Source organism: Sorex araneus, chromosome 2 (genome assembly GCF_027595985.1).
Source record: "Sorex araneus isolate mSorAra2 chromosome 2, mSorAra2.pri, whole genome shotgun sequence".
Taxonomy (NCBI): domain Eukaryota; kingdom Metazoa; phylum Chordata; class Mammalia; order Eulipotyphla; family Soricidae; genus Sorex; species Sorex araneus.
Window position 1 is genome coordinate 31,805,062 of NC_073303.1, and position 22,442 is coordinate 31,827,503.

Sequence of the window (22,442 nt, forward strand, 5' to 3'; positions counted from 1 at the left end):
CAGCAGTGTCCTCTTTACAGAAACAGCTGTGACAGCCGTCCTCACTCCGGTCCCAGTTCCCAGCATCAGGGAGTCAGGAGTGTGGGCAGTGATCTCTGTTACCTGCAGCAGGGACAGTGTGTCCTGTGAGAGGGTGACGAGAAAGGACGGTGGGTTCTGCTCCTGTGTGGCCTCCAGCCTGCTCTAAGGAGTAACCGTGATAATCACGCCCATATAGCATACTGACATCTGCATGTACATCCATGTCTGCTCTGAGTATGTGTGTCTTGTATAGTACATGTATATATAGTACATGTGTTATATATACATGTACTGTTATATGTATACACAATGTTATATATACATAATACATTTTAGGTCTCTCTTGTTCTTTTAACAAATCTGATGTTAGGATAATTTGGAATCCATAGTTTGCACTAATAGGAAATCCAGCAAGGAAATAGATTCAGACATTTTTCTGCTGCTGAGCTCATACCCACCACCTAGTTCCGATGGCCAAACCCCTCAGAGAAGCAAACAGGATCCTCCAGCACAGGGGTATCTTGCCTTTTTCTTGCCAGAAGAAATTAATTAAATGTGTAGTTTAAGCATCACCCACCCACAGTGCTCTCTGGGGAATGACTCAGGGGTCCCCCATCTAGCTGAACCCCAGGACTGCTTTGGGCTTGTTGCATACTCAGGCCTCTCCCAAGTCTCTGTCAACATGTGGGGCCTTGAGTGAAGGTGTCACTTATTTACCAGGGCCCACCTGGGGACAGGGGCAGTGAGGCACAGTCATGAGTCTTCTGGTTTACATTGTTCCTGATAAATGTGTCTGAAACCAGCAGCCTCACCTCCAACCATATTATTAGTTTTTAGGGGCTGGAGCAACAGTGAAGCAGGTAGGGTGTTTGCCTTGCATGTGGCCGACAGAGACTCCTGTGTGCAGGGGCCATGCTGGGTCTTGAGGGGACAGTGACAGGCAAATGCCTCCTGAGGCCCAGAGATGGGGACACACACTGAGAGAATGAGCTGTGAATGTGTGTACAAGAGAACAGGCGCCTCCTGCATAGAAGCAACAAACAAACACCCAGATGGGGCTGAGGAGCAGACCCAGGCCTGAGCCTAGACTGACCAGCACAGAAGCCCTCGCTGCTCATGGTCCTAAGACAGGATGAAGCCGGGTGTTACCTGAGTCGCTGTGAGGAAGGCCTGTGGAATGAGGTGGTACTTAGAGACCAGGAGAAGAAGCAGGAGAGATGACCCAGACATATGAGTGACCACATCAAATCCCAAAATGACTGATAAAAGGCAGAATGGGCACAGATCTCTCCCTGCCCATCCCCTCACAGTCTGTCCTGTCACTGGGACTGACTCAAAGCAAAACAAAACACAAGGAAGGTCTCAGGATTTCTATTTGTTCTTTTTCAAATTTCAGCGATTTCCTTCATTAACCCCTAAACACAGGAAACAGAAAAATTTCCACAATATAAGAAATAGAAAAATGCAAATCAGATACTTATTAATAGAAACACTATTCAGGAAAACAAGAAGCTAACACAGATGGAGACGGCTGAGTCCTGTCTCTGCTGGCACAGCCCAGAGCATCAGGGAGAGGATGCAGGTCAGTGTGGAGGGCCCAGTGGGCATTGGTGTGTGAGTCTTCCCCATCACAGTATGTGACAGAAAAACAGACACACTCAGGTCCCAGGGCAGAAGGAGAATCAGCAGTTCTTGAGACACAACATTGGGATGTGAGGAAACCCAGCAGGCCAGCTGCCTCACACTGTGAGAGAAAAGAATGAAGAGACTCAGGTGAGTGACTGAAGTGGTGACATCCTGAGCAAGCTCCCAGCATCCCTCTCAAAGAACCCCCAAACCCAGTCCCATCCCCTCTGCCCAATCCTGCCCACTCCAGCCTCCAGAGTCTCACCTCTACGGGTTCGGGTTCGAGAGAGACTCATCAGAGCCCTGGGAACTGCTGTCGCTGTCTGGGGAGGAACAAACAGGACAAGGTTAGAGCCCTGGGGGTGGGACTAGAGGAGGAACTAGGGGTGTGGGAGCTCCCTGTGGGCTCCGGTCTCTGTCCCCAGGATTCCAGGGCCCCAGCCCTGCCCACACTTACTTGCAGCCTGAGTGTACTTTCCTCCTTTCTCACCTGCGGGAAGGAAACAGTCCAGGGAAGGTCGGGGAGAGCACTGGGTCCTGAGCCCACAGAGAGCTCTCTAGGCCCGAAACCCAGGGAAGTCTCAGAACTCTGAAGACTGAGGGCAGGACTAAGAAACATGCAGGACAGAGATGTTCCTGGACTGACCAGCCTCCTCCTGGTGGTCTGTGCTCACAGGGACAGTCCCTGTGACCTGGGACCCTGGGAACCAGGTTCATCTCCAGCTTATGGAGGCGAAAGTTTCACGAGCAAACCTGAGAGCGGCACACACAGGGGAGTGTGAGCAACAGCACAGGGGCGGGTTGTGCTCCCGCTAATGAGGCAGGAGAACTAATACAGGGGGGGACCCCCAAAGAAGGACAAGACTCAAGACTTGCCATGTTGGACAGATTCCTGCCCACCCCACTCCCCCATCTTACCTGAGTGCTTCATCCTGCTGATCACAGCTGCCACCACAGCTCCAGTGACCACCATCCAGAGGACAGCCAGGCCGACAATGAGGCCCACAGTGAGGATGGTGGGCTGAGAAGGGGGCTCTGGGAAGGAAGGAAGGAGAGGGTCTGACCCCCGGCCCCAGTCTGACCCTCAACAGTTCCCCAGAGGGGCCAACCTTGACTCCCTGAGAATAGGCTCTGTGCCCCGTCCCCCTCCTCACCCCATCTCAGGGTGACAGGCTCCGGCAGCCCCTGGTGCTGCACACGGCACGTGTATCTCTGCTCCTCTCCAGAAGGCACCACCACAGCCGCCCACTTCTGGAAGGTTCCATCCCCTGAAGGCCTGGTCTCCACCAGCTCTGTGTCCTGCGTCAGGTCCTCCCCATCACGCTGCCAGGTCAGGGTGATCTCGGCAGGGTAGAAGCCCAGGGCCCAGCACCTCAGGGTGACCTCCCGGTCAGAGAATGGGTGGTGGGTTATGTGTCTTCTAGGGGCTTCTGAGGAGGAAGAATGAGAACATTTACACTTTGGGTCACTTCCACTGAGAATAAACAGGATAATTGGTTTGAAATAAGAGGTAAGAATCCAGACACAAGCTTGGCTAGAGAAACTGGATAAAATCCTAATTCCTGGAAAGTTCTAGAACAGGGTTTGGGAAGGAGGTTAGGGTCTCTCAGGAGACATTGACTCTGGTCCTGCCCTAGGTGGAGGGTTAGTGACTGAGAGAAGCAGGAGTCAGAGCTAAGATCTGAGAGAGTTCACAAGTTGCTGCCAGGTCCCAGGGAACCCACGTTTATAATTTCAGAGAAGGTCGCCCCTCCCACCCATCCTCTCACACTGAGTAACTTCAGGGTCCTGCGGACACAGGGGAGGGCGGGTCTCTGTGGCACAGAACATGGAAACCAGGTGAGTCTGTCCCCTCCTGACTGAAGAAGGGGCGCTGTTCTGACACTGAACCCCACTATGTCCCCCCTTGTGCGGAGTCGGCCCCGCCCAAGGGCGGTCAGTGTCCTCACCACCCAGAACCCCGTACCTGCGCGCAGCAGAGTGTCCTTCCCGTTCTGCAGGTATCTGAGGAGCCAAGGCACGCAGACGTTTTCCACGTAGTTCCTGCTGTGCTGAGCCTCACCCGCCTGCTCCCACTTGCTCAGGGTTCTCCAAGCCTGCGTGCCCGCCGCCGCCGTCCAGGAGCGCAGGTCCTCGTTCAGGGCGATGTAGTCGGCGCCGTCGTAGGCGTCTTGACGGTACCCGCGCAGGAGGCGCCCGTCGGACCCCACGTCGCAGCCGGACATTCTCTGGTAGGTGTGAGAGTCTGACCCGCCAGCACAGATTAGCCCCGAACCGAAAACGAAACCGGTGCCGGGCCCCCGCAGGTCCTCCCCGCCTCGGGGCGACCCAGCCTGTCCCTTTGTTGGCTCGTGCCTGCCCGGCCGCGCTCACCCGCTTCGCTCTGGTTGTAGTAGCCGCGCAGGTTGCTCAGGCTCCCTCTGAAAGTCAGTGCTTTGCCCTTAAGTTTCCGCGTCTCCCCCTCCCAGTACTCGGGTCCCTCCTGCTCCATCCACGGCGCCCGCGGCTCCATCCTCGGACTCGCCGAGTCGGTGTCGAAGCGCACGAACTGCGTGTCGTCCACGTAGCCGACGACGATGAAGCGGGGCTCCCCCCCGCCGGGCCGGGACACGGTAGTGTAGAAATACTGCAGGGAGTGGGGGCCTGGGGGAGGGGAAAGGGTGAGACCCGGCCCAGCCCCGCGCGCCTCGGGGCCAGGTGAGGGAAAGGGTGGGGGCTCGGGGGCTCGGGAGACGGGAAAAGGGAGAGGAACCGAGAAGGGAGAGACTTAGGGGCGTGGGGAGAGTTAAAGATTGGGGGCACAAGGCGGAACATTTGGGGGCATTCTGGCAGAGAAGTGGAGAAACTCCTTCTCGGGGGTCCTGCACACCAATGTCTGGCAGTTCACACCCTTCCCCCCCCCCACCCCCGCAATGAACTCCCCTCCCGACCCCACACTCACCAGCCCAGGTCTGGGTCAGGGCCAGGGCCACTGAGAGCAGCAGCAGGAGGAGTCGAGGCTCCCACATAGTGAAGGAATTAGGCGGAGACCTTTTGTCTCTCTGGAGATTGCAGTCAGTTACAGGTTGCAGTGGGAGAAATGAAACTCTGGGGAGACCAGGAATCTCCAGGTCTGATCTCCCCCCAACACTACCTTGGAGACACTGGGAGCCACACCTGGGACCTGGGACTTCGCCCTCTAGTCTGCGCCCTCACCTGATCTTTGTCGCACTGTGTCCAGTGTTCAGGGCTGAGACTGACTCATAGATTTTCCATGGGTTTCATTTCAGTATCTTGCTACAATCTTGCAAGTTCATTAGGACCCCCAGAGATGCTTCTGTGCATTTAGGTTATGCCTATTAGTGTTTGCCGTGGGAGGAATCGGAATTAAAGCCTTTTATTGTGTGATGACTTTTTTTTTCAGCTTTTGGCCACACCAGGCAGCGCTCAGTTGTAACTCCTGGCTCTGTGCTCAGGGATCACTCTTGGCAGGTTCATGGGACCATATGCGGTGCTGTGGATCAAACTTTGTTGGCTACATGCAAGGCAAGCACCTTACCTTCTGTAATATCACTACTGCAGAGTTACCGCCTGAAAATGACTTCAACTGGAATAATATCAACAACAGATTAATGCCAACAGGAAGTCTTTTGGGGGAGGGCAAGGTGTCACACCCAGTGATGCTCACTGTCTCTGTACTCAGGAATTATTCCTGGCAGCACTCAGGGGAACATAGGGGATGCAGGCAATAGAACTTATTTCTGGCAAGGTGCAAGGCTAGCTCCTTACCTGTTATACTATCTCACCAGCCCCTAGAAAGTCCTTTAAGAAAAATTATATTAGATTTCTTGCCAGGGACCAGCACCAGCTGAGCAGCCCTGATCCATGGACGCCATGAGGACTAAGAAAGAGGCAGGAATGGGAGTGAAAAGCTTGTGGTTAGGGGCTCACAGCCTGTGGACTGAGCCCTGACTCTTCTCTGTGAATCATATTTATTACTTAGAATCAATAATCATCAGAACAACATTCTTTGTGCAAATACCAAGAATTGTATAAAATATAATATATATAATATAGTATACAAAATAGACTTTTACACATCCAGAGCCTTAGTTCATGGGGAAAAACATCTTTGTAATGGACTTTCTCAAAGAGAGATTCTTTCAGGAGTGGAGGCAAAGATAGAGAAGATACAGAACCCTCCCCTACACCTCCTCCCCCTTGCCAGGGCAATATTCCCCCTCCAGTGCAAGTATTCTGGGTTGAAAGGTTCCATAAAGGTCCCATAAAGAACCAAGGGATCCCACAAGAGCTTCTTGTCCATCTCCTTTATTTATCTAGTCCCCAACAAGTTTTCTTTTTTTCAGCAGAAAAATGGTCCAGTTCTTTGAGTAATCTTGAGAAGAACGCCAAGCTGCTAAATCTTCCATGTAGACCAGTCAGGGCTGGGCTCTGGGCCCTCCTCTGAATGGGGTTGGGCAGATTCCCCGAACACCCCAGCCACCCTCCCCTGTCCAGGGGCCACCAGCGCCCACCCACACCCAAAGTTTCAGGCATAGAAATGGCCCAGCTCTACAACTGAGCCTCATCAAGCTGCCAAGCCACCAAATGCTTCCAGCTTCTGGAGCGACACCCCTTTTCATAGTAGTTTGAACCATCTTACCCCAGCCCAGTAAGAAAACAGCAGATTTGATAAAAAGTTGTGTAGGATATTGCAAACCACAATGTCCCAAAGGGGAGAGAGAGAGAAAGAGAGAGAGAGAGAGGAGAGAGAGGAGAGAGAGAAGTAAAGCACTTGCCATAGAGGTAAGAAGTGGGTGGGGAGTGGGGGTGATGGGAGGGAACCTGGGGACACTGGTGCTGGAAATGTCCACTGGTGCAGGGATGGTGTGGGAATACTGTATGACTGAAATCCAGTCATGAACAACTTTGTCAGGGTCTATCTCACAGTGATTCAATAAAAATGTTAAACAAATTGTTGTGTCAAAGACCACCAAGCTCAGTGAGCAAAAATAGTAACACAGAAGGCTTAGAGGCACAAAGCATCCAGTAAACACTCAGACACTCAGCTTTAGTGACACCATTGTGAGATTGAACAGTGATCACTGATTGACTTCTATTGATCTGATACTTTCTTGTTGTAACAAGCAATATAGAGTAAATTATTTTGTGCCCATTAGGGGATCAGGCTTGTTGGTGAGGAGGAAATTCCAGTGTGTGTGTCCAAAATAATGAGCAGCGCAGCCAAGTGTGCTGACACCACAGCTGACATGTGCAACCTCAGAGCCAATGCCTGCATACGACCTCAGAAAGCCAGCCCACCGGTGCGACCTCAGAGAGCTAGAACTCAAGTGGCACTTCGTTCATCCCAGCAAGAACTGCCACTACAAGGGAATTATTTAATGCAGGAATAATTTTATGTTTTGGCATGTGTTGTAACAAGCAATATGAACTAAATTTCTTTGAGCCTACTAAAGGGGCTGTCGAGGTCTTCTGGCCTCTGTTCACCATGTTCCCTTGTCCAGCAAGGGGCCGCCGCTTAGAGTCCTGAGAATGGGGCCGAGCTTCCCTGCAGCTAAGGGGAGGGGCCCAAGGAAAAGAGCAAACCTTGCCACTGCCTCCTCCAAAGAAAGAGAAAAAAGCATAGAGCATGGTCATTTTCTCCCAACAGGAGGCAGGGCACAGAGAGTCTCTTGCCCATGTGCCTGGCTGTCTTCCCCTGGGCCCCTCGGAGGGGATGGGCTCCAGCTTCCCTCCCCGCCCAGAGCAGAGCTCCCAGTGGCTGAAGACCTCCGGAACACAGCCAGGCTCAAGGCCCCTCTCCACGCATTTGGACAAGCCTCACGCATGAAGGTACCGGCAGAGGAACCCAGTTGTGTATAATCCCATCAATGGCCAACATTCAGAGATTTAAAAGCAAGCTCCCAGAAGTGCGCGGCCGTGGCCATGAAGCTGCTGAGAGTTTCCTGCCCACATGGGAGAGCCTCGCAAACTTCCCATAGTGTATTGCTATGCCAAAGCCAGTAACAAGCTGGGTCTCATTCCCCTGACCCTGAAAGAGCCTCCAATGTGGCATCGTTGGGAAGGCCGAGTAGAGAGAGGCTTCTAAAATCTCAGGGATAGGACGAATGGAGAGGTTGCTGAGACTGCTCGAGAAATTCGACGATCAACGGGATGATGATGATGATGATGAGGAGGAGGAGGAGGAGGAGGAGGAGGAAGAGGAGGAGGAGGAGGAGGGGCAGGCTGAGGGACTGGGTGGGAAACTAATGACTTTGGTGAAGGGAAAGTCATACTGATGGTGGAATTGACATTGGAACATGGATTTACTGAAACAACTGTACAACAAACAACTTCGTAAATCATGGTGCACACATGGGCCTCAGAGCACCACAGGTGTGGTGCTGGAGAACCTGGAGGTTGCTCAGAGGCCTCCTGAGCACTGTTTGGAAGTCCCCACCCCAAAATAGGAAGGAAAAAGGACAAAACTAATCCAGAACATAAATGGTGTTGTGGAAGAGTGAATCCTTCACACTGTATGTATTTAAAGTGTCTTCTCTGTCTCATCAGAAGCTAGCTGGATTTTCATATTTTTGCCTGCCTTTAATCTGTTGTTTTATGTGACATATTTGGAAATAATAAGCTTTATCCAAATATGGACAATTCTCAAAAAAATTAGAAATTGAGCTCCCATTTGACCCAGCAATACCACTCCTGGGAATGTATCCCGGAGAGGTAAAAAGGTATAGTAGTAATGACATCTGCATTTGTATGTTCATTGCAACACTGTTTAGAATAGCCAAAATCTGGAAAAAAACGGAGTGTCCAAAAACAAGTGACTGGTTAAAGAAAGTTTTGTACATCTACACAATGGAATACTATGCAGCTGTTAGAATTTCATACGTGTGAAATTTGCATATAAGTGGATCATGTTAAGTGAAATGAGTCAGAATGAGAGAGACAGACATGTAAAGATCGCACTCATCTGTGGAATATAAAGTAATGGAATGGGAGACTAACACTCAACAGTTGTAGAGATAAGGACCAGGAGGTCTGCTTCACAGTTTTCCTCACAAGCTGAGGGAAAAGGCAGCTCAGGAACACCAAGTAAAGTATGTTGGGAGGACTCATCAGATTGAAAGATGGGTGCTGAAAGTAGACCATAGACTGAACATGATGACCACTCAATACCTCTATTACAAACTACAACACCCAAAAGGAGAGAGAACTAAAGGAAATGCTCTGCTGCAGAAGTGGGATGGGAAGGTGGGGGATGGGGTGGGGATGGTTGGAGGGATATTTGGAACATTAGTGGAGGAGAATGGGCACTGGTGGAGGGATGGGTAAATGATAATTGTATGACTGAAATGCAAACACGAAAGTTTGTAAATTTGTAACTGTACCCCACGGTGAATCACTAATCACTGGTATCACTTGTCATTCCATTGATCTTCAATTTGCTAGAGTGGGCACCAGTAATGTCTCCATTCATCCCTGTCATGTGCTAGTGTAGCCCAATGGTATCTGCTCGGTCCAGGAACACAAAAAGCCTTAAACTGTTTGTTCAGGGTTTTGATGAAGAAGTCTGGCCATCTTGTAGGAGGGCAGCCAAACAGTCTTTTGACGTCACGTGGAATCCAATCAGTAACAGCTCTAGTCCAGCGGTCATCTCTAAATCACATTACGTGTCTTCCCATTTGAGTTTTGACGCCTTGGCAAATGAGACAGAGTCCCTGATTCTTGATCATCGACAGAGGTCAGAACTCCGCATTCCTTCTCTCTCTTGAATGAAATGTGACACTTCAAGCATAACTCTTTTGATTCCTCTTTGGGATACCAGAGTAGCGTTTTCATCCTGTTTTCGTAGGGCCCAGGTCTCTGAGGCGTATGTTAGTGCAGAAAGAGTGATGGAGTAAAGAAGTTGTGCCCGGAGCCGGAGGTTCTTTGTCCTAACCACTTCTTTGACACTCTTGAAGGCAATCCACGCTGCTCTCTTCCTCCTGCACAGTTCTGGCGCCAAGTCATTCCTCATGTTGAGTTCTCGACCCAGGTACACATAGCTGCTGCATTCGGAGATGTTCATTCCACTGAGAGCAAATGGAATGTCAGGGACTAGTTTGTTTTTCATGAACATTGTTTTGGTGAGATTCAGCTGCAATCTGACCTTTCCACACTTGCGGTCGAAGTTGGCCCGCATTTGTGCTGCTTGATTAATGTTTGGTGTTATTAGAATGATGTCATCAGTGAAGCGGAGGTGGTGACTCGAGTGAACAACATGTAGAGGACAGACAACAGGCAGATTGGGCGATAGTTGCCCAATTCCTTCCCATTCCTTCCCATTCCAGTCATCGCATGATGTTCTTGAGGGTGGCACTGAAGAGTTTCGGTGAAATGGTATCACCCTGCCGAACCCCTCTTTACGTCAATGATCAGTTCCTTGTAGAATAGTGGGATCCTGGCGGTGAATCTGTAATACAACTCATGGAGGATCTTGATACACTGAATTTGAGTTTAAGAGGAAATTTAAGTTTAAGTTTAAGTTTAAGAAGAGAACTTTCAGAATGACCACCAACTGGGAGCTCTTTGGCACTATTGCGGCAACGTGGTAAGATGCTGTCATTGACAACATCAACAAGGAATATGATTGACTGGTTCAGCACCTCCATGACTGCATGAAGAATGCTGAGAGTGGGGAAGCCACAAACAGATGCCTGTCTTTGGAAACTCTCGAGCTCATTCGCCAACGTGGTTTGGCACGAGCTTCAGGCAATCACAAGTTAATGTCTGAGCTTGCAAAGCTGTGCAGAGAAGTGATAAAGGAAGACCTCAAAGAGAGAAGAGCAGCAGTCTTGGCCAATGCAGGAGAAACTGGGAACAGTATTCATAATGCTCGACTGTTCTTCACCAACTACAAGACCAAGATGACTGCCCTCCAATGTCCTGATTAGATCTATCACATCTTCCAGAAGGGCAATGGAGAGGATTATTCATAACTTCTTCTTGGATCTCATTGACAGCCACATCCACCCGACCACATACCAAATTCCACAGGATGGATATGTCATTCCCAACATCCTTCCTTCCAAAATCCAACACGCCATTTTGTCGGTAAAGACGTGTACAGCACCCGGTCCAGACAAGATCAGACCTGAACACCTGAAGAATCTGTCGCCAGTACTTGTCAATACACTGGCTTGGCTCTTCACATGCTACCTGTCCATCTGCAAGGTTCCATCCCAGTGGAAAACCAGCAGGACCGTTCTGTTGTACAAGAAGAGAGACATCCACGACATCAGCAACTATCGCCCAATCTGCCTGTTGTCTGTCCTCTACATGTTGTTCACTCGAGTCACTCTGAATAGAATAGGCAGAACACTAGACAAAGGACAAGCATGTAAGCAAGCTGGGTTCAGAAAAAGGATTCAGCATAATCGACCATATCCACACAATGACCAAGTTCGTTGAAGTTTCATGAGAGTTCAAGATCCCACTCTGTCCTAATGTTCATTGATTTAAAGAAGGCCTTTGATTCTGTTGAGATTGAAAGGGTCATTGAAGCCCTAGCCAAACAGGGTGCTCAAACTCAGATTCACTAATAAAAAATTAAAATAAAATAAAATATTCTTGAGGCAATGATAACCTCAATAGGCTTAGTTCACACCCTTCTCAGATAGCAAGTAAGCAATACAAAAGAATACAAATAAAAAGAGAAAATATTCTTGTCATAAAAACTTAAGGTTTATTCCCCTATCTAACAACTTTCCTATGTATCCCACTGCAGTGTTAACTATAGAAATCATATTGAACAAGTACGTATTCCTAGAACTTATCTTTTGGGCTCAAGGGCAGGAAACACCTCACCTGGCAGTGCTCGGGGCTTACTCCTGATTCTGCACTCATCACTCCTGATGGGATTGAGGGATGATATGGGATGGCAGGGATTGAATCTGGATCAGCTTCATGCAAGACAAGTGCCCTAGTCACTGTATTCTATCTCCAGACTTAATACTTCTAAGTGGAAATTTATTTCTTTTGACCACTTTCCTCTAATTCCTCTAATTCCTTCTCCCCTGCTCTTTGCGTTTCATAACCAGAACTCTGATCTCTGGTCTTGTTCCAAGACAAAACTTTCTGAATTGCAGAAAGAAGCAAAGTCTCATCTTTTCAACCCCTTCAAGATAAAACCTTAGAGGGGCCAGAGAGATAGTTCAACAGTTATGGCATTTGCCTTGATGCTGTTGACCAGTGTTTGATCCCCACCACACATATCCTCTGACCTCCTCAGGAGTTCTCCCTGAGTGCAGAGCCAGGAGTAAGCCCTGAGCACTTTCGAGTGTGACCTGAAAGCAATACAAACAAGCAAACATAAAAACATTCTTAGATACAATGTATTTTCGGAGTCATAAAAAATAAGTAATGAGATAATGTGGAATACAGAGAATTCAACAATCCGAATCTTTCCAACCATCATTCTATTCACCTATCCATCTATCTCTCTATTTATCTCCATATATTTGTACTTGACAGTGGGGAACCGAACTCTGGTTCTCACACATGGAAGGCAAACACTTACCACTGACTTCCAAGACTACAGGGTCAACAGAAATGTGGGAAAAAGCAAAAATAAACTTTCCTGGAAGAAATCTAGGAATTGTCTTATTTCAGGTAAAGCCTCATGTCATTAGTAATCAGTCAAGTTGATGTTGTGGGCACTTGATAGGTTGAATGGACATGACCCTTACCCTCCTTAATCTTCTTCCTTAAATCCTACTCATAATGCAGCAATCAAACTGAGGGACCTTTTACAGTATATTTGAGCAACACCCCTCAAAATGTCAATGTCATCAAAACAAGGGGAGTCTGGGAAACTATCACAGAGAGATGCTATGGGGATTAATATAGATCCTTGAAGGAATCCTAAAATACTGGAAGGACAGAGAGGGAATCTAATGAAATCAAAGTATGGAGTTTAGTAAAACATCAAATTTGCTCCTGGCCATAAAAATATTTGCCATAACATCAGATGTTAGGGCAACCAAGGCCATGTCCCACAGCTGCCACCATGGAAGCTCATCTACTGGTCTTGTTCCACAAACTCATAAATAAATTCAAAAGAGATTAATGGGCTGCAAAAGTTACCCATTTCCATTCTGGCTGAGACCTCTAACTTGCAGTCAGCTTGGGAGGTAGGGCAGCTGGCGCAAAACAAAGCCCTGGCAGATGATCCCACACCCCAACGCTGCAACCTAGGTAAAGAATGAACTCCAGGGGCTGGAGCAATGGCACAGAGGGTAGGGCATTTTTCTTGCACGTGGCCAACCTGGGTTCAATTCCCAGCATCCCATATGGCCCCCCAGCATTGCCAGGAGTAATTCCTGAGTGCAGAGCCAGGATTAACCCCTGTGCACTGCTGGGTGTGACTCAAAAAGCAATAAATAAATAAATAAATAAATGAATAAATGAATAAATAATAAATAAAAGAACTCCAGCTGGACTGCTCAGTTAAAAATTTTGAATTTTCTGCATTGACATCTCCAAACTCTACAACACTGACATTCCAATAAGAGCACACCGAAATTCTTGGGATGTAATGTAGAAGTCAACCTATGCCAACTAACAAAAACGTTAACACAGAAGGTTTAACTAGCAACAACAGTTTAGGAATCCCTCAGACAAGGACTTAATGTCCCTGTGATGAGATCCAAAATTTTTCACCAATTTTCCCCTAAAGAAATAATTTTTTATCATCCCACTAGACATTTATTGGTAACAAGCAGTATAAAATATATTATTGTGGGCCTGCTATGGGGGCAGGCTTGAGGTGTGATTGGGGAAATGGAGACAATGGTGAAGGGGAGGAAGGTGACAGTGGTGATAGGATTGGTGTTGGAATATTGAATGCCTGTGACAAATCATCACGAACAACTTTGTAAATCGCTGTATATAAATAAAGTGTGTGTGGGAAGTTAGATGTTGCTATTCAATTATTCAAGTTATTTGTTGTAATCTGCTTTAAAATTACATAGTTTAAGAAAATAACCCCACAAAACACTAGACCAAGGGTGTTTAGCTAAAAATTATAAGAGTCAGACCCTAAAAATTTAAGAGTAATCATCTATGCCTGTAGGATAACATAGCCACAAGGAGCTTAGGTTTATCCGGGTCACACCCATCAAGGTGCTCCCGAGTCACTCCCATTCCTTTGTTTATCTGTAACCACTTCTCTATGCTCTCTTCCCTAACCAGCTAATCGGCTTTTCACCCCTAATCAGATTCTGTCAATTTGTAAGGTCAGATTTTTCTAGAACACTGAACTTCTATTGTAAGTTGATATTGCCTTTCTCCTCTCCTTATGTCTTTTAAATAGTTTACTTTAAAGCAATGTCCTTTTTGTATAGACACAAGAAGACAATATTATGCTTTTGTAACTTGGGATTTAATTGGCTTAGAATATTATTCATTCCCGGGCATCTGCTTTCTCGGCTTCAGTCTCAGTTGCCCTCAGTTCCTAGCACCCCAAAGCAGGGTCCTGACGAAGACTGGACGGACCCATGGCAAGCGGTGAGTTATGTGCTACCCTGGCATCGAGATGGGCCTGGCCAAAGTGCCTAATTCTTAACTATAAGTTAAGAGCTTGATCATGGACAAATACTGCTGTCATGATCCAAAAGTAACGACGAGACTCAGACCCTTCTAGGGATAGGAAAGACTATTCTGGCCTGACCACTGTAGTCTGAGATCGAGATGGCCCCTGGAGAGCAATTCTATAAGTTTAATGCATCTCTTACTGTGTCCATACAAAATGATTAATATTATGAATGCTTATATGTTTGTCGGACAAGTAGAGGACCCTCAGGATATATTCCCAGAAGTGGTATAGCTAGATCAAATGTGAGCCCAATTTCTAGTTTTTTTTTTAAAGTATGAACCATACTGCTTTCAAAAAAGACTAGGCCAGTTGCCATTCTTAGCAGCAATTAATTAGAATCACATTCTCCCTGCATCCGTGCCAGCACTGGTTCTTCTTGTTTTTGTGGAACCCATCTTGTTTATCCTCTATTTACCAGTCTTTGTCTAATTATTCTCCAGTTTCCCATCCTGGGAGGTGCACTAACGAAGACTCACTGTACCAAGGTGTGGGAGGCCCCTGTGTGGTCAGGTTTATGGCTCCGGCTCTGGGTCTCTGGCAGGAAGGGTCTGCTTCAGAGTTTCACAGCTCACCCAGATGCTGCTGGAGAAAAGCCTCAGTTCCTGTCATGTGGGTGTCCTCAGCTGTGTACATACTATGCGGGTCACTGATTTTCATGAGTGACCAGGAATGTAGACCAGGCAGAGCACACAGGGCCACATCAGCCTTCTTCTGGGAGCTGCACATCCCCTGGGCTTTGTTCTGTCCATGGGGAGTGAGCCCGCAAGTCCAGCTACATTTGGGAGAGGGGATTGTCTCCACCTCTCAGGGCAAAGGATGAGAGGAGTATTGAAAGTCACCACACTCCACCATGACCACAAATCATTTGCATTTTTTTTTTTTTGCTTTTTGGGTCACACCTGGCGATGCACAGGGGTTACTCCTGGCTCTGCACTCAGGAATTACCCCTGGCCGTGCTCACGGGACCATATGGGATGCTGGGATTTGAACCCGGGTCGGCTGCGTGCAAGGCAAATGCCCTACCCGCTGTGCTATCGCTCCAGCCCCTCGTTTTCATTTTTCTACATGCAAAATAAACTCCCTCAGGCGAGTCCCTAAAGTCTGTTTCCATCCAGACTCAATGCAGAGGCCCGAGTGTCACCATCTGAGTCAGGTGGGCACGGAGGAGGCTGCTGAGAGCATGTGTGTGAGAGCCGCGTGACGGGGCTGTGAAGAGAGAAAGTCACCGCCCCACAGCCCTAGTCTCTGATACGGGACAGGCACAGGGGAGCTTCTAGACACACTTGATGAGGGGAAATGATCCAATAAAGCTCAGAAAATGGAAACTTGTCTTTTCTCCCAATTCCTCACCCTCCACCCCCTTCCTCAGACCCTGCACCCTCCCCCATGAGCGGAGTCTACATGGGCGGGAGGTAGAGCCCCTCCCTGCCTGAGAGAGGAAACCCCACCGCACATTCTTGCACTGGACCTGACATGAGCCCCGTGACTGGAGAGCACATGATGGACTCTGACTCAGGACATGGGGGCTTAGAAGCTGGGACAGTGCAGGTGCATTTGTCAAGGTGGTGAGTGGCAGCAGAGTCCTCAGTGTCTAGAAACATCGGTGACAGGTTCCCTCCTTCAGGGCCCAGTGTCCAGTGTCAGGAAGTCAGGGGTGTGGGCAGTGACAACTGTGACATGCAGCAGGGATAGAGTGTCCTTTGAGAGGGTGACAGAGAGAGGATGATGGGTTCTGGTCCTGTGTGACCTCCAGCCTGCTCTATGTCACCGTGATGACCAGTCCACATATGTATACTGATATCTTCATGTAAGCCATGTCTGTCTAAGTGAGTCTGTTTTGTATGTTACATTTGTTAGTACCAAGTGTCACATGATGCACAGATATATTTCAGATCTCTCAAGCCCTTTACTAAATCTGATATTAAGAAAATTTGACACCAAATGACAGTAGACACAGGGGCCAAGAAGATTGGTCGATAGTTGGAAGTCTGCCTCATGAGCTGGGGGAGGAGGCAGCTGGAATAGAGAAGGAATCACTAAGTCAATAATGGTTGGAGAAATTGTTCAGGATGGGAGATGTGTGCTGAAAGTAGATAAAGGACCAAAAATGATAGCCTCTCAGTATCTATATTGCAAACCATAATGTCCAAAAGTAGAGGGAGGTCTGATCAGATCACACAGCTCTGGAGGTTCAGGATGTGGTCCTAGTCATTTGTCTTCAGTCATCAGTGTTGGAGTGTCCACATAAGTTCTCCAGCATTTAAATATCATTTTTGCAGTCAGTTACTTCCGCCCAGACATCCCACCTGAATCCAGACTTGTCTGTCCAGGTACCAACATCACCTGCATTTCTGACAGGTCTCAGTTGTCACACTCTTGTCTTGGATCCTATGCTGTCATTACCTTAGTGAGCTTCTTCCAGAATCTTGGGCCCAGTAAAAGCACCCATACTTCCACTTGCACATCCTGACATTTGGGGTTTCTCTCTGATTCCTGTCAACTAACCCATATTCCGTACATTAGGAAATGCTGTAAAGTCCAACTTCAAATGCCCGCAGAATCCAGTCGCTTCCATTATATCACCTGTTCACACTGCAAAGCCCCCAACATCTCTACCCAGGAATCTGAACCAGTTGCCCAGCTCCCTGAAGCTCACTGTCCATCTGCACAGCAGCCAGACTGATGACCCAAAGACAATCGCACCAAAATGAACTTTCATTCAAACCTGCTGTAGCTGCCCCTCTTAGATAGAAGTCAAATATCACAGAGTGATGGCAGCCTCGTGACCTGGGGGCACCAGGACCTCACCTCAGTGACTGCTCCAGCCACACTGATGCCTCCTCTTCCCTGACACAGATTCATACCTGCCCTGGTGCATTTACACTGACATGTCCTGCCACCAGACACCCACACAGACAGTCCCTCACATCCTCCCATATTTCCTCAAAGATCACCTTCCTGTGGAGCCACACTGACTGGACAAGGAAAACAGTCACTGTCCCTGTCCCCACACATTTATAAGTGGGTCCTGTTTCCCCCAGAGATTACCAATTTCAAACCAGAACACTTGCCTTGGTTATTATATTTTCAGTGTAAGTCTGTCCCCTCATACTAAATCTCAAAGGCTGGTAAGTTTTGCCTGATTTTCATTCTCTGTTGTTTGATAGACCCCTAATACTATCACTATATCTGGCACAGTGGGTAGAGGATCAGTGTAGACCATGATAGAGACACTGTCTAATTCCTGCAACTCAACCTACGTGCTGTTCTGGGGGAGCTACAATGTCTACTCCAAGTGACATCGATGTCACCCCCACTTTTTTCACAAGCGCTTTTCATCCTCACTTTACTTCTTTTCCACACTGGCACCTACAGCATACAGCACTTTATCTCTTAGCAGAACAGTATCTTGGGTTTGCAGATCCAATTTTCTAACCCCTAAGCGTAAGGTAACTGAAAGTAGTTAATAAATGCATGGATCACAGACAGCACTAAGATTCCTAGAGCTTCAGGGTTGGTGGGTGGGAGGGCTGAATTCCAATATGGCAAGTCTGAACACTCACAGAGACTTCTGTGTGCAGGGGTGACGCAGGGCCTTGAGGGGACAGTGAGAGGCAAATGCCTCCTGAGGCTCAGAGATGGGGACACACACTGAGAGAATGAGCTGTGAATGTGTGTACAAGAGAACAGGCGCCTCCTGCACAGAAGCAACAAACAAACACCCAGATGGGGCTGAGGAGCAGACCCAGGCCTGAGCCTAGACTGACCAGCACAGAAGCCCTCGTTGCTCATGGTCCTAAGACAGGATGAAGCCGGGTGTTACGTGAGTCCCTGTGAGGAAGGCCTGTGGAATGAGGTGGTACTTAGAGACCAGGAGAAGAAGCAGGAGAGATGACCCAGACATATGAGTGACCACATCAAAACCCACAAAGACTGAGAAAGAGACATACTGGGCACAGGTCTGTCCCTGACCATCCACTCACAACCTCTCCTGTCACCTCAGGGACAGACTCAAATCCAAACAGAAAACACATGGAAGGTCTCAGGATTTCCATTTTTTTCCCTATCAGATTTCAGGGTTTTCCTTTATTAACCCCTCAATCTCACAAAACAAGAATTAGAAAAATGCAAATCTGATGCGGGTTTCAATAAGTGAGCACCATTATTCAGGAATACAAAAGGAGAACACAGATGGAGACGGCTGAGTCCTGTCCTGCTGACATAACACAGAGCATCAGGGAAGAGAATGCAGGCCATGTGTGGGAGCACCCAGTGGGCAAGGATGGCCAGTCTCCCCCTTTATGGTATGTGACAGGACACTCGGGTCCCAGGGCAGACAGAGAATCAGCAGTTCTTGAGTCACAGCATTGGGAAGTGAGGATGCCCAGAGGTGCAGCTGTCTCACGCTGTGAGAGAAAAGAATGAAGAGTCTCAGGTGAGTGACAGAAGTGGTGACATCCTGAACCCAGCATCCCACTCAAAGGACCCCCAAACCCAGTCCTGTCCCTCTACATAATTCTGCCCACTATAGCCTCCAGAGTCTCACTTATTGGATGCAAGAGAGATTCATTAGAGTCCTTGGAACTGTCACTGTCTGGGGAGGAACCAACAAGCCAAGGTCAGAACCCCAGGGGTTAGGACTTGAGGAGGATCTAGGAGTGCGAGAGCTCCCCGTGGGCTCTGGTCTCTATCCAGGAATCCAGGGCCCCATACTTACTTGCAACTAGAGTGTACTGTCCTCCTTCCTCACCTGCGGGAAGGAAACAGCCCAGAGAAGGTCGGAGAGAGCACTGGGTCCTGAGCCCACAGAGCAGCTCTCTAGGCCCAGGCCCCAGGGAAGAGTCAGAACACTGAAGACTGAGGGCAGGACCAGGAAACACACAGGAAGGAGATGTTCCTGGACTGACCAGCCTCTCCTGGCTGTCTGTGCTCACAAGGACAGTCCCTGTGACCTGGGACCCTGGGGACCAGGTTCATCCCCAGCTTATGGAGGTGAAAGTGTCTTTCCTGAGCAAACCTGAGAGCGGCACACACAGGGGAGTGTGAGCAACAGCACAGGGGTGAGTGATGTTCCCACTAACAAGACAGGAGAAGTAATATGGGGCGTAGGGGGGAAGAGACCACCAAAGTGGGGCAAGACTCAAGACTTGCCATGTTGGACAGATTCCCCCCTGCCCCCATCTTACCTGAGCGCCTCCTCCTGCGGATCACAGCTGCCACCACAGCTCCAGTGATCGCGAGGAGAGCCAGGCCAACAATGACGCCCACAGTGAGGATGGTGGGCTGAGAAGGGGGCTCTGGGAAGGGAGGAAGGAGAGGGTCTGACCCCCAGCCCCAGCCTGACCCTCAACAGTTCCCCAGAGGGGCCAACCTTGATTCCCTGAGAACAGGCTCTATGCCTGGTCTTCCTCTTACCCCATCTCAGGGTGACAGGCTCTGGCAGCCCCTGGTGCTGCACACGGCACGTGTATCTCTGCTCCTCTCCAGAAGGCACCAGCACAGCCGCCCACTTCTGGAAGGTTCCATCCCCTGAAGGCCTGGTCTCCACCAGCTCTGTGTCCTGGGTCACGTCCTCCCCATCACGCTGCCAGGTCAGGGTGATCTCGGCAGGGTAGAAGCCCAGGGCCCAGCACCTCAGGGTGACCTCCTGGTCAGAGAAGGGGTGGTGGGTGATGTGTCTTTCGGGGGCTTCTGAGGAGGAAATATGAGAAAATTCACAATTTGGGTCACTTCCATAATAAGGATGAACAGGATAATTGGTTTGGAATAGGAGGCAAAAATCCAAACACAAACTTGGCTGGGGAAACTGGATAAAATCCTAATTCCTTGGAAAGTTCCCAAACAGGGTTTGGGTAGGAGGTTAGGGTCTCTCAGGAGACACTGACTCTGGTCCTGCCCTGGGTGGAGGGTGAGGGACTGAGAGAAGCAGGAGTCAGAGCTGAGATCTGAGAGAGTTCACAGATGGCTGCCGGGTCCCAGGGAAGCCACATTTGTTATTACAGAGCAGGTTTCCCCTCCCCCCAGGGAACACCTAGAGTCCTTCATGGTCCTGTGGACACAGGGTGGGCCTGAGGGGAGGGCGAGTCCCTCTGGTACAGAACATGGAAACCAGGGGGCTCTATCCATCTCCTGACTGAAGACGGGGCACTGTTTTGGCACTGAACCCCAATATGTCCCTCCTTGAGGGGAGTCGCCCCCCACCACCGCCCCCAGGTAAGGTCTGGGGTCCTCACCACTCGGGTACTCGTACCCGTGCGCAGCAGCATGTCCTTCCCCTTCTCCAGGTATCTGAGGAGCCAAGTCACGCAGGTGTCATTCAGGTAGTTCCTGCGATGCTCAGCCGCACCTGCGTGGTCCCACTTGCGCTGGGTTCTCCAAGCCTGCGTGCCCGCCGCCGCCGTCCAGGAGCTCAGGTCCTCGTTCAGGGTGAGGTAGTCGGCGCCGTCGTAGGAGTATTGACTGTACCCGCGCAGGAGGCGCCCGTCGGACCCCACGTCGCAGCCGTACATGCTCTGGTATGTGTGAGAGTCTGACCCGCCCCGCACAGATTAACCCCGAACCGAAAATGAAACCGGGGCGCGAACTACGTGGCTTCTCCCTGTCAAGGGTCCGGGGTCAGGTCCCTCAGCCCCTTGGACGCTCGGACCCGCCTCGGGGCGACCCGGCCCGTCCCCGTGTTGGCTCGTCCCTGCCCGGCCGCGCTCACCTGCCTCGCTCTGGTTGTAGTAGCCGCGCAGGTTGCCCAGGGCCACTCGGTAAATCCGTGTGTTGGCCTTGGCGACCCGGGTCTCCTCCTCCCAGTACTCGGGTCCCTCCTGCTCCACCCACGGCGCCCACGGCTCCATCCTCGGACTCGCCAAGTCGCTGTCGAAGCGCACGAACTCCGTATGGTCCACGTAGCCGACGGTGATGAAGCGGGGCTCCAGGCCGGGCCAGGACACGGCGGTGCGGAAATACTGCAGGGAGTGGGGACCTGGGGGAGGGAGAGAGTGAGACCAAGTCCGCCCTGCCGCCCTGCGTCCCCCTAGCCCCACCCCGCCAGGGTTCAGGATGATGGGGGGCGGGTAGGAGGAGAGGGAGACCGGAAAGGGGGAGGGACCGCAGGAGGAGTTGGAGGTTGTAGTGACAAGGAGGAACAATTGGGGGGCATCTGGGCAGGGTCCTGCACATCAATGTCTGGCACCCCCTCCCGAACCCCCTCCCACACCTCCCTCTCCCTGCAACTAACTTTCCTCCTGACCCCGTACTCACCCGCCCGGATCTGGGTTAGAGCCAGGGCCCCTGAGAGCAGCAGCAGGAGGGGTCCTGGATCCCACATAGTCAGAGCCTTCTGGCTGGTGGAAGTGTAAGTACTGGGGACACGTCACGAATACCCGGGCAGAAGGCGCTGTTGCAGAGGGAAGAGTGAACTCTGGGTAGACCAGGCATGCTCAGTACTGATCTCCCGCCCCCAACTCCACGCTGGGGACACTGGGAGCCACATCTGGGACCTGGGACTTTACCCTCTCACCTGCTCGCTCATCTGATCTTTGTCACACTGTCTGCCCATGTCCAGGGCTGAGGCTGACTTAGCGATTTTCCATGGTTTTCATTTCAGTATCTCACTATAATCTTACAAGTTCCTGAGGACCTCAGAGATGCTTCTGTGCATTCGGGTTATGCCTGTCAGTGTTTGCCATGAGATGAATCTGAGTTAAAGCCCCTTTATTGTGGGTGGTGATGATTTTGTTTTGTCTTTGGCTCTTGGCCACACCAGTCAGTGCTTAGGAGTAACTCCTGGCTCTGTACTCAGGGATCACTTCTGGCAGTGATATGGTCATGGGACCATATGTGGTGCCGGGATCAAACTGGTATTGGCCACATGCAAGACAAGTGCCTTACCTTTGTAATAGCTCTCCTTGCAGAGTTGAAGCCTGAAAATGACTTCAACTGGAATAATATCAACAATAAATTCATGCTAACAGAAAGTCTTTTGTGGGGGGCAAGGTGTCACACCCAGTGATGCTCACTGTACTCAGGAATTCCCTCTGACTCCTGCTCAGGGGAACATAGGGGATGCAGGCAATAGAAACCATTTCTGGCAAGGGGCAAGGCAAGCACCTTACCTGCTATACTATCTCGCCAGCCCCTATAAAATCTTTTGAAGGAAAAACATATTAGATTTTTG

General features: G+C 49.8%; 2 protein-coding genes across 3 annotated transcripts; both read right to left on the reverse strand.

The window, feature by feature from the left end:
* Window positions 1-1,914: 1,914 nt before the first annotated feature.
* On the reverse strand, window positions 1,915-4,655 carry LOC101551360 (class I histocompatibility antigen, Gogo-B*0102 alpha chain-like). 2 transcript variants are annotated; one of them, XM_055125591.1, is made up of 7 exons: window positions 4,589-4,655; window positions 4,021-4,290; window positions 3,614-3,892; window positions 2,802-3,077; window positions 2,566-2,682; window positions 2,105-2,137; window positions 1,915-1,970 (listed from the first exon to the last, which is right to left on the reverse strand). In XM_055125591.1, the coding sequence occupies exons 1-7, from the start codon at window positions 4,653-4,655 to the stop codon at window positions 1,915-1,917; spliced, it is 1,098 nt and encodes a 365-aa protein (XP_054981566.1). The 2 variants fall into 2 exon arrangements, with proteins under 2 accessions (XP_054981566.1, XP_054981568.1); XM_055125593.1 differs by having other exon boundaries at window positions 1,915-1,957; window positions 2,095-2,137.
* Window positions 4,656-18,450: 13,795 nt separating this feature from the next.
* On the reverse strand, window positions 18,451-21,651 carry LOC129398771 (patr class I histocompatibility antigen, A-2 alpha chain-like). The gene is made up of 7 exons (XM_055125590.1): window positions 21,527-21,651; window positions 20,982-21,248; window positions 20,526-20,804; window positions 19,691-19,966; window positions 19,462-19,572; window positions 18,993-19,025; window positions 18,451-18,681 (listed from the first exon to the last, which is right to left on the reverse strand). Exons 1-7 carry the CDS (start codon window positions 21,591-21,593, stop codon window positions 18,677-18,679), a joined length of 1,038 nt encoding a protein of 345 aa, XP_054981565.1. The 5' UTR covers window positions 21,594-21,651; the 3' UTR covers window positions 18,451-18,676.
* Between the last annotated feature and the right edge of the window lie 791 nt (window positions 21,652-22,442).

Excerpts from the sequence above, each read along its gene's own strand:
- LOC129398771 (XM_055125590.1), bottom strand. The coding sequence starts at position 21,593 with ATGTGGGATCCAGGACCCCTCCTGCTGCTGCTCTCAGGGGCCCTGGCT. Across the intron at positions 19,573-19,690 it reads GCCTGTCACCCTGAGATGGG|AGCCCCCTTCTCAGCCCACC; the intron begins GTAAGAGGAAGA and ends CTCCCTTCCCAG. Across the intron at positions 19,026-19,461 it reads CCGCAGGAGGAGGCGCTCAG|GTGAGGAAGGAGGACAGTAC; the intron begins GTAAGATGGGGG and ends TCCTTCCCGCAG.
- LOC101551360 (XM_055125591.1), bottom strand. The coding sequence starts at position 4,655 with ATGTGGGAGCCTCGACTCCTCCTGCTGCTGCTCTCAGTGGCCCTGGCC. Across the intron at positions 4,291-4,588 it reads CCTGACCCAGACCTGGGCTG|GCCCCCACTCCCTGCAGTAT; the intron begins GTGAGTGTGGGG and ends CCCCTCCCCCAG. Across the intron at positions 3,078-3,613 it reads GGACACTCTGCTGCGCGCAG|AAGCCCCTAGAAGACACATA; the intron begins GTACGGGGTTCT and ends CTTCCTCCTCAG.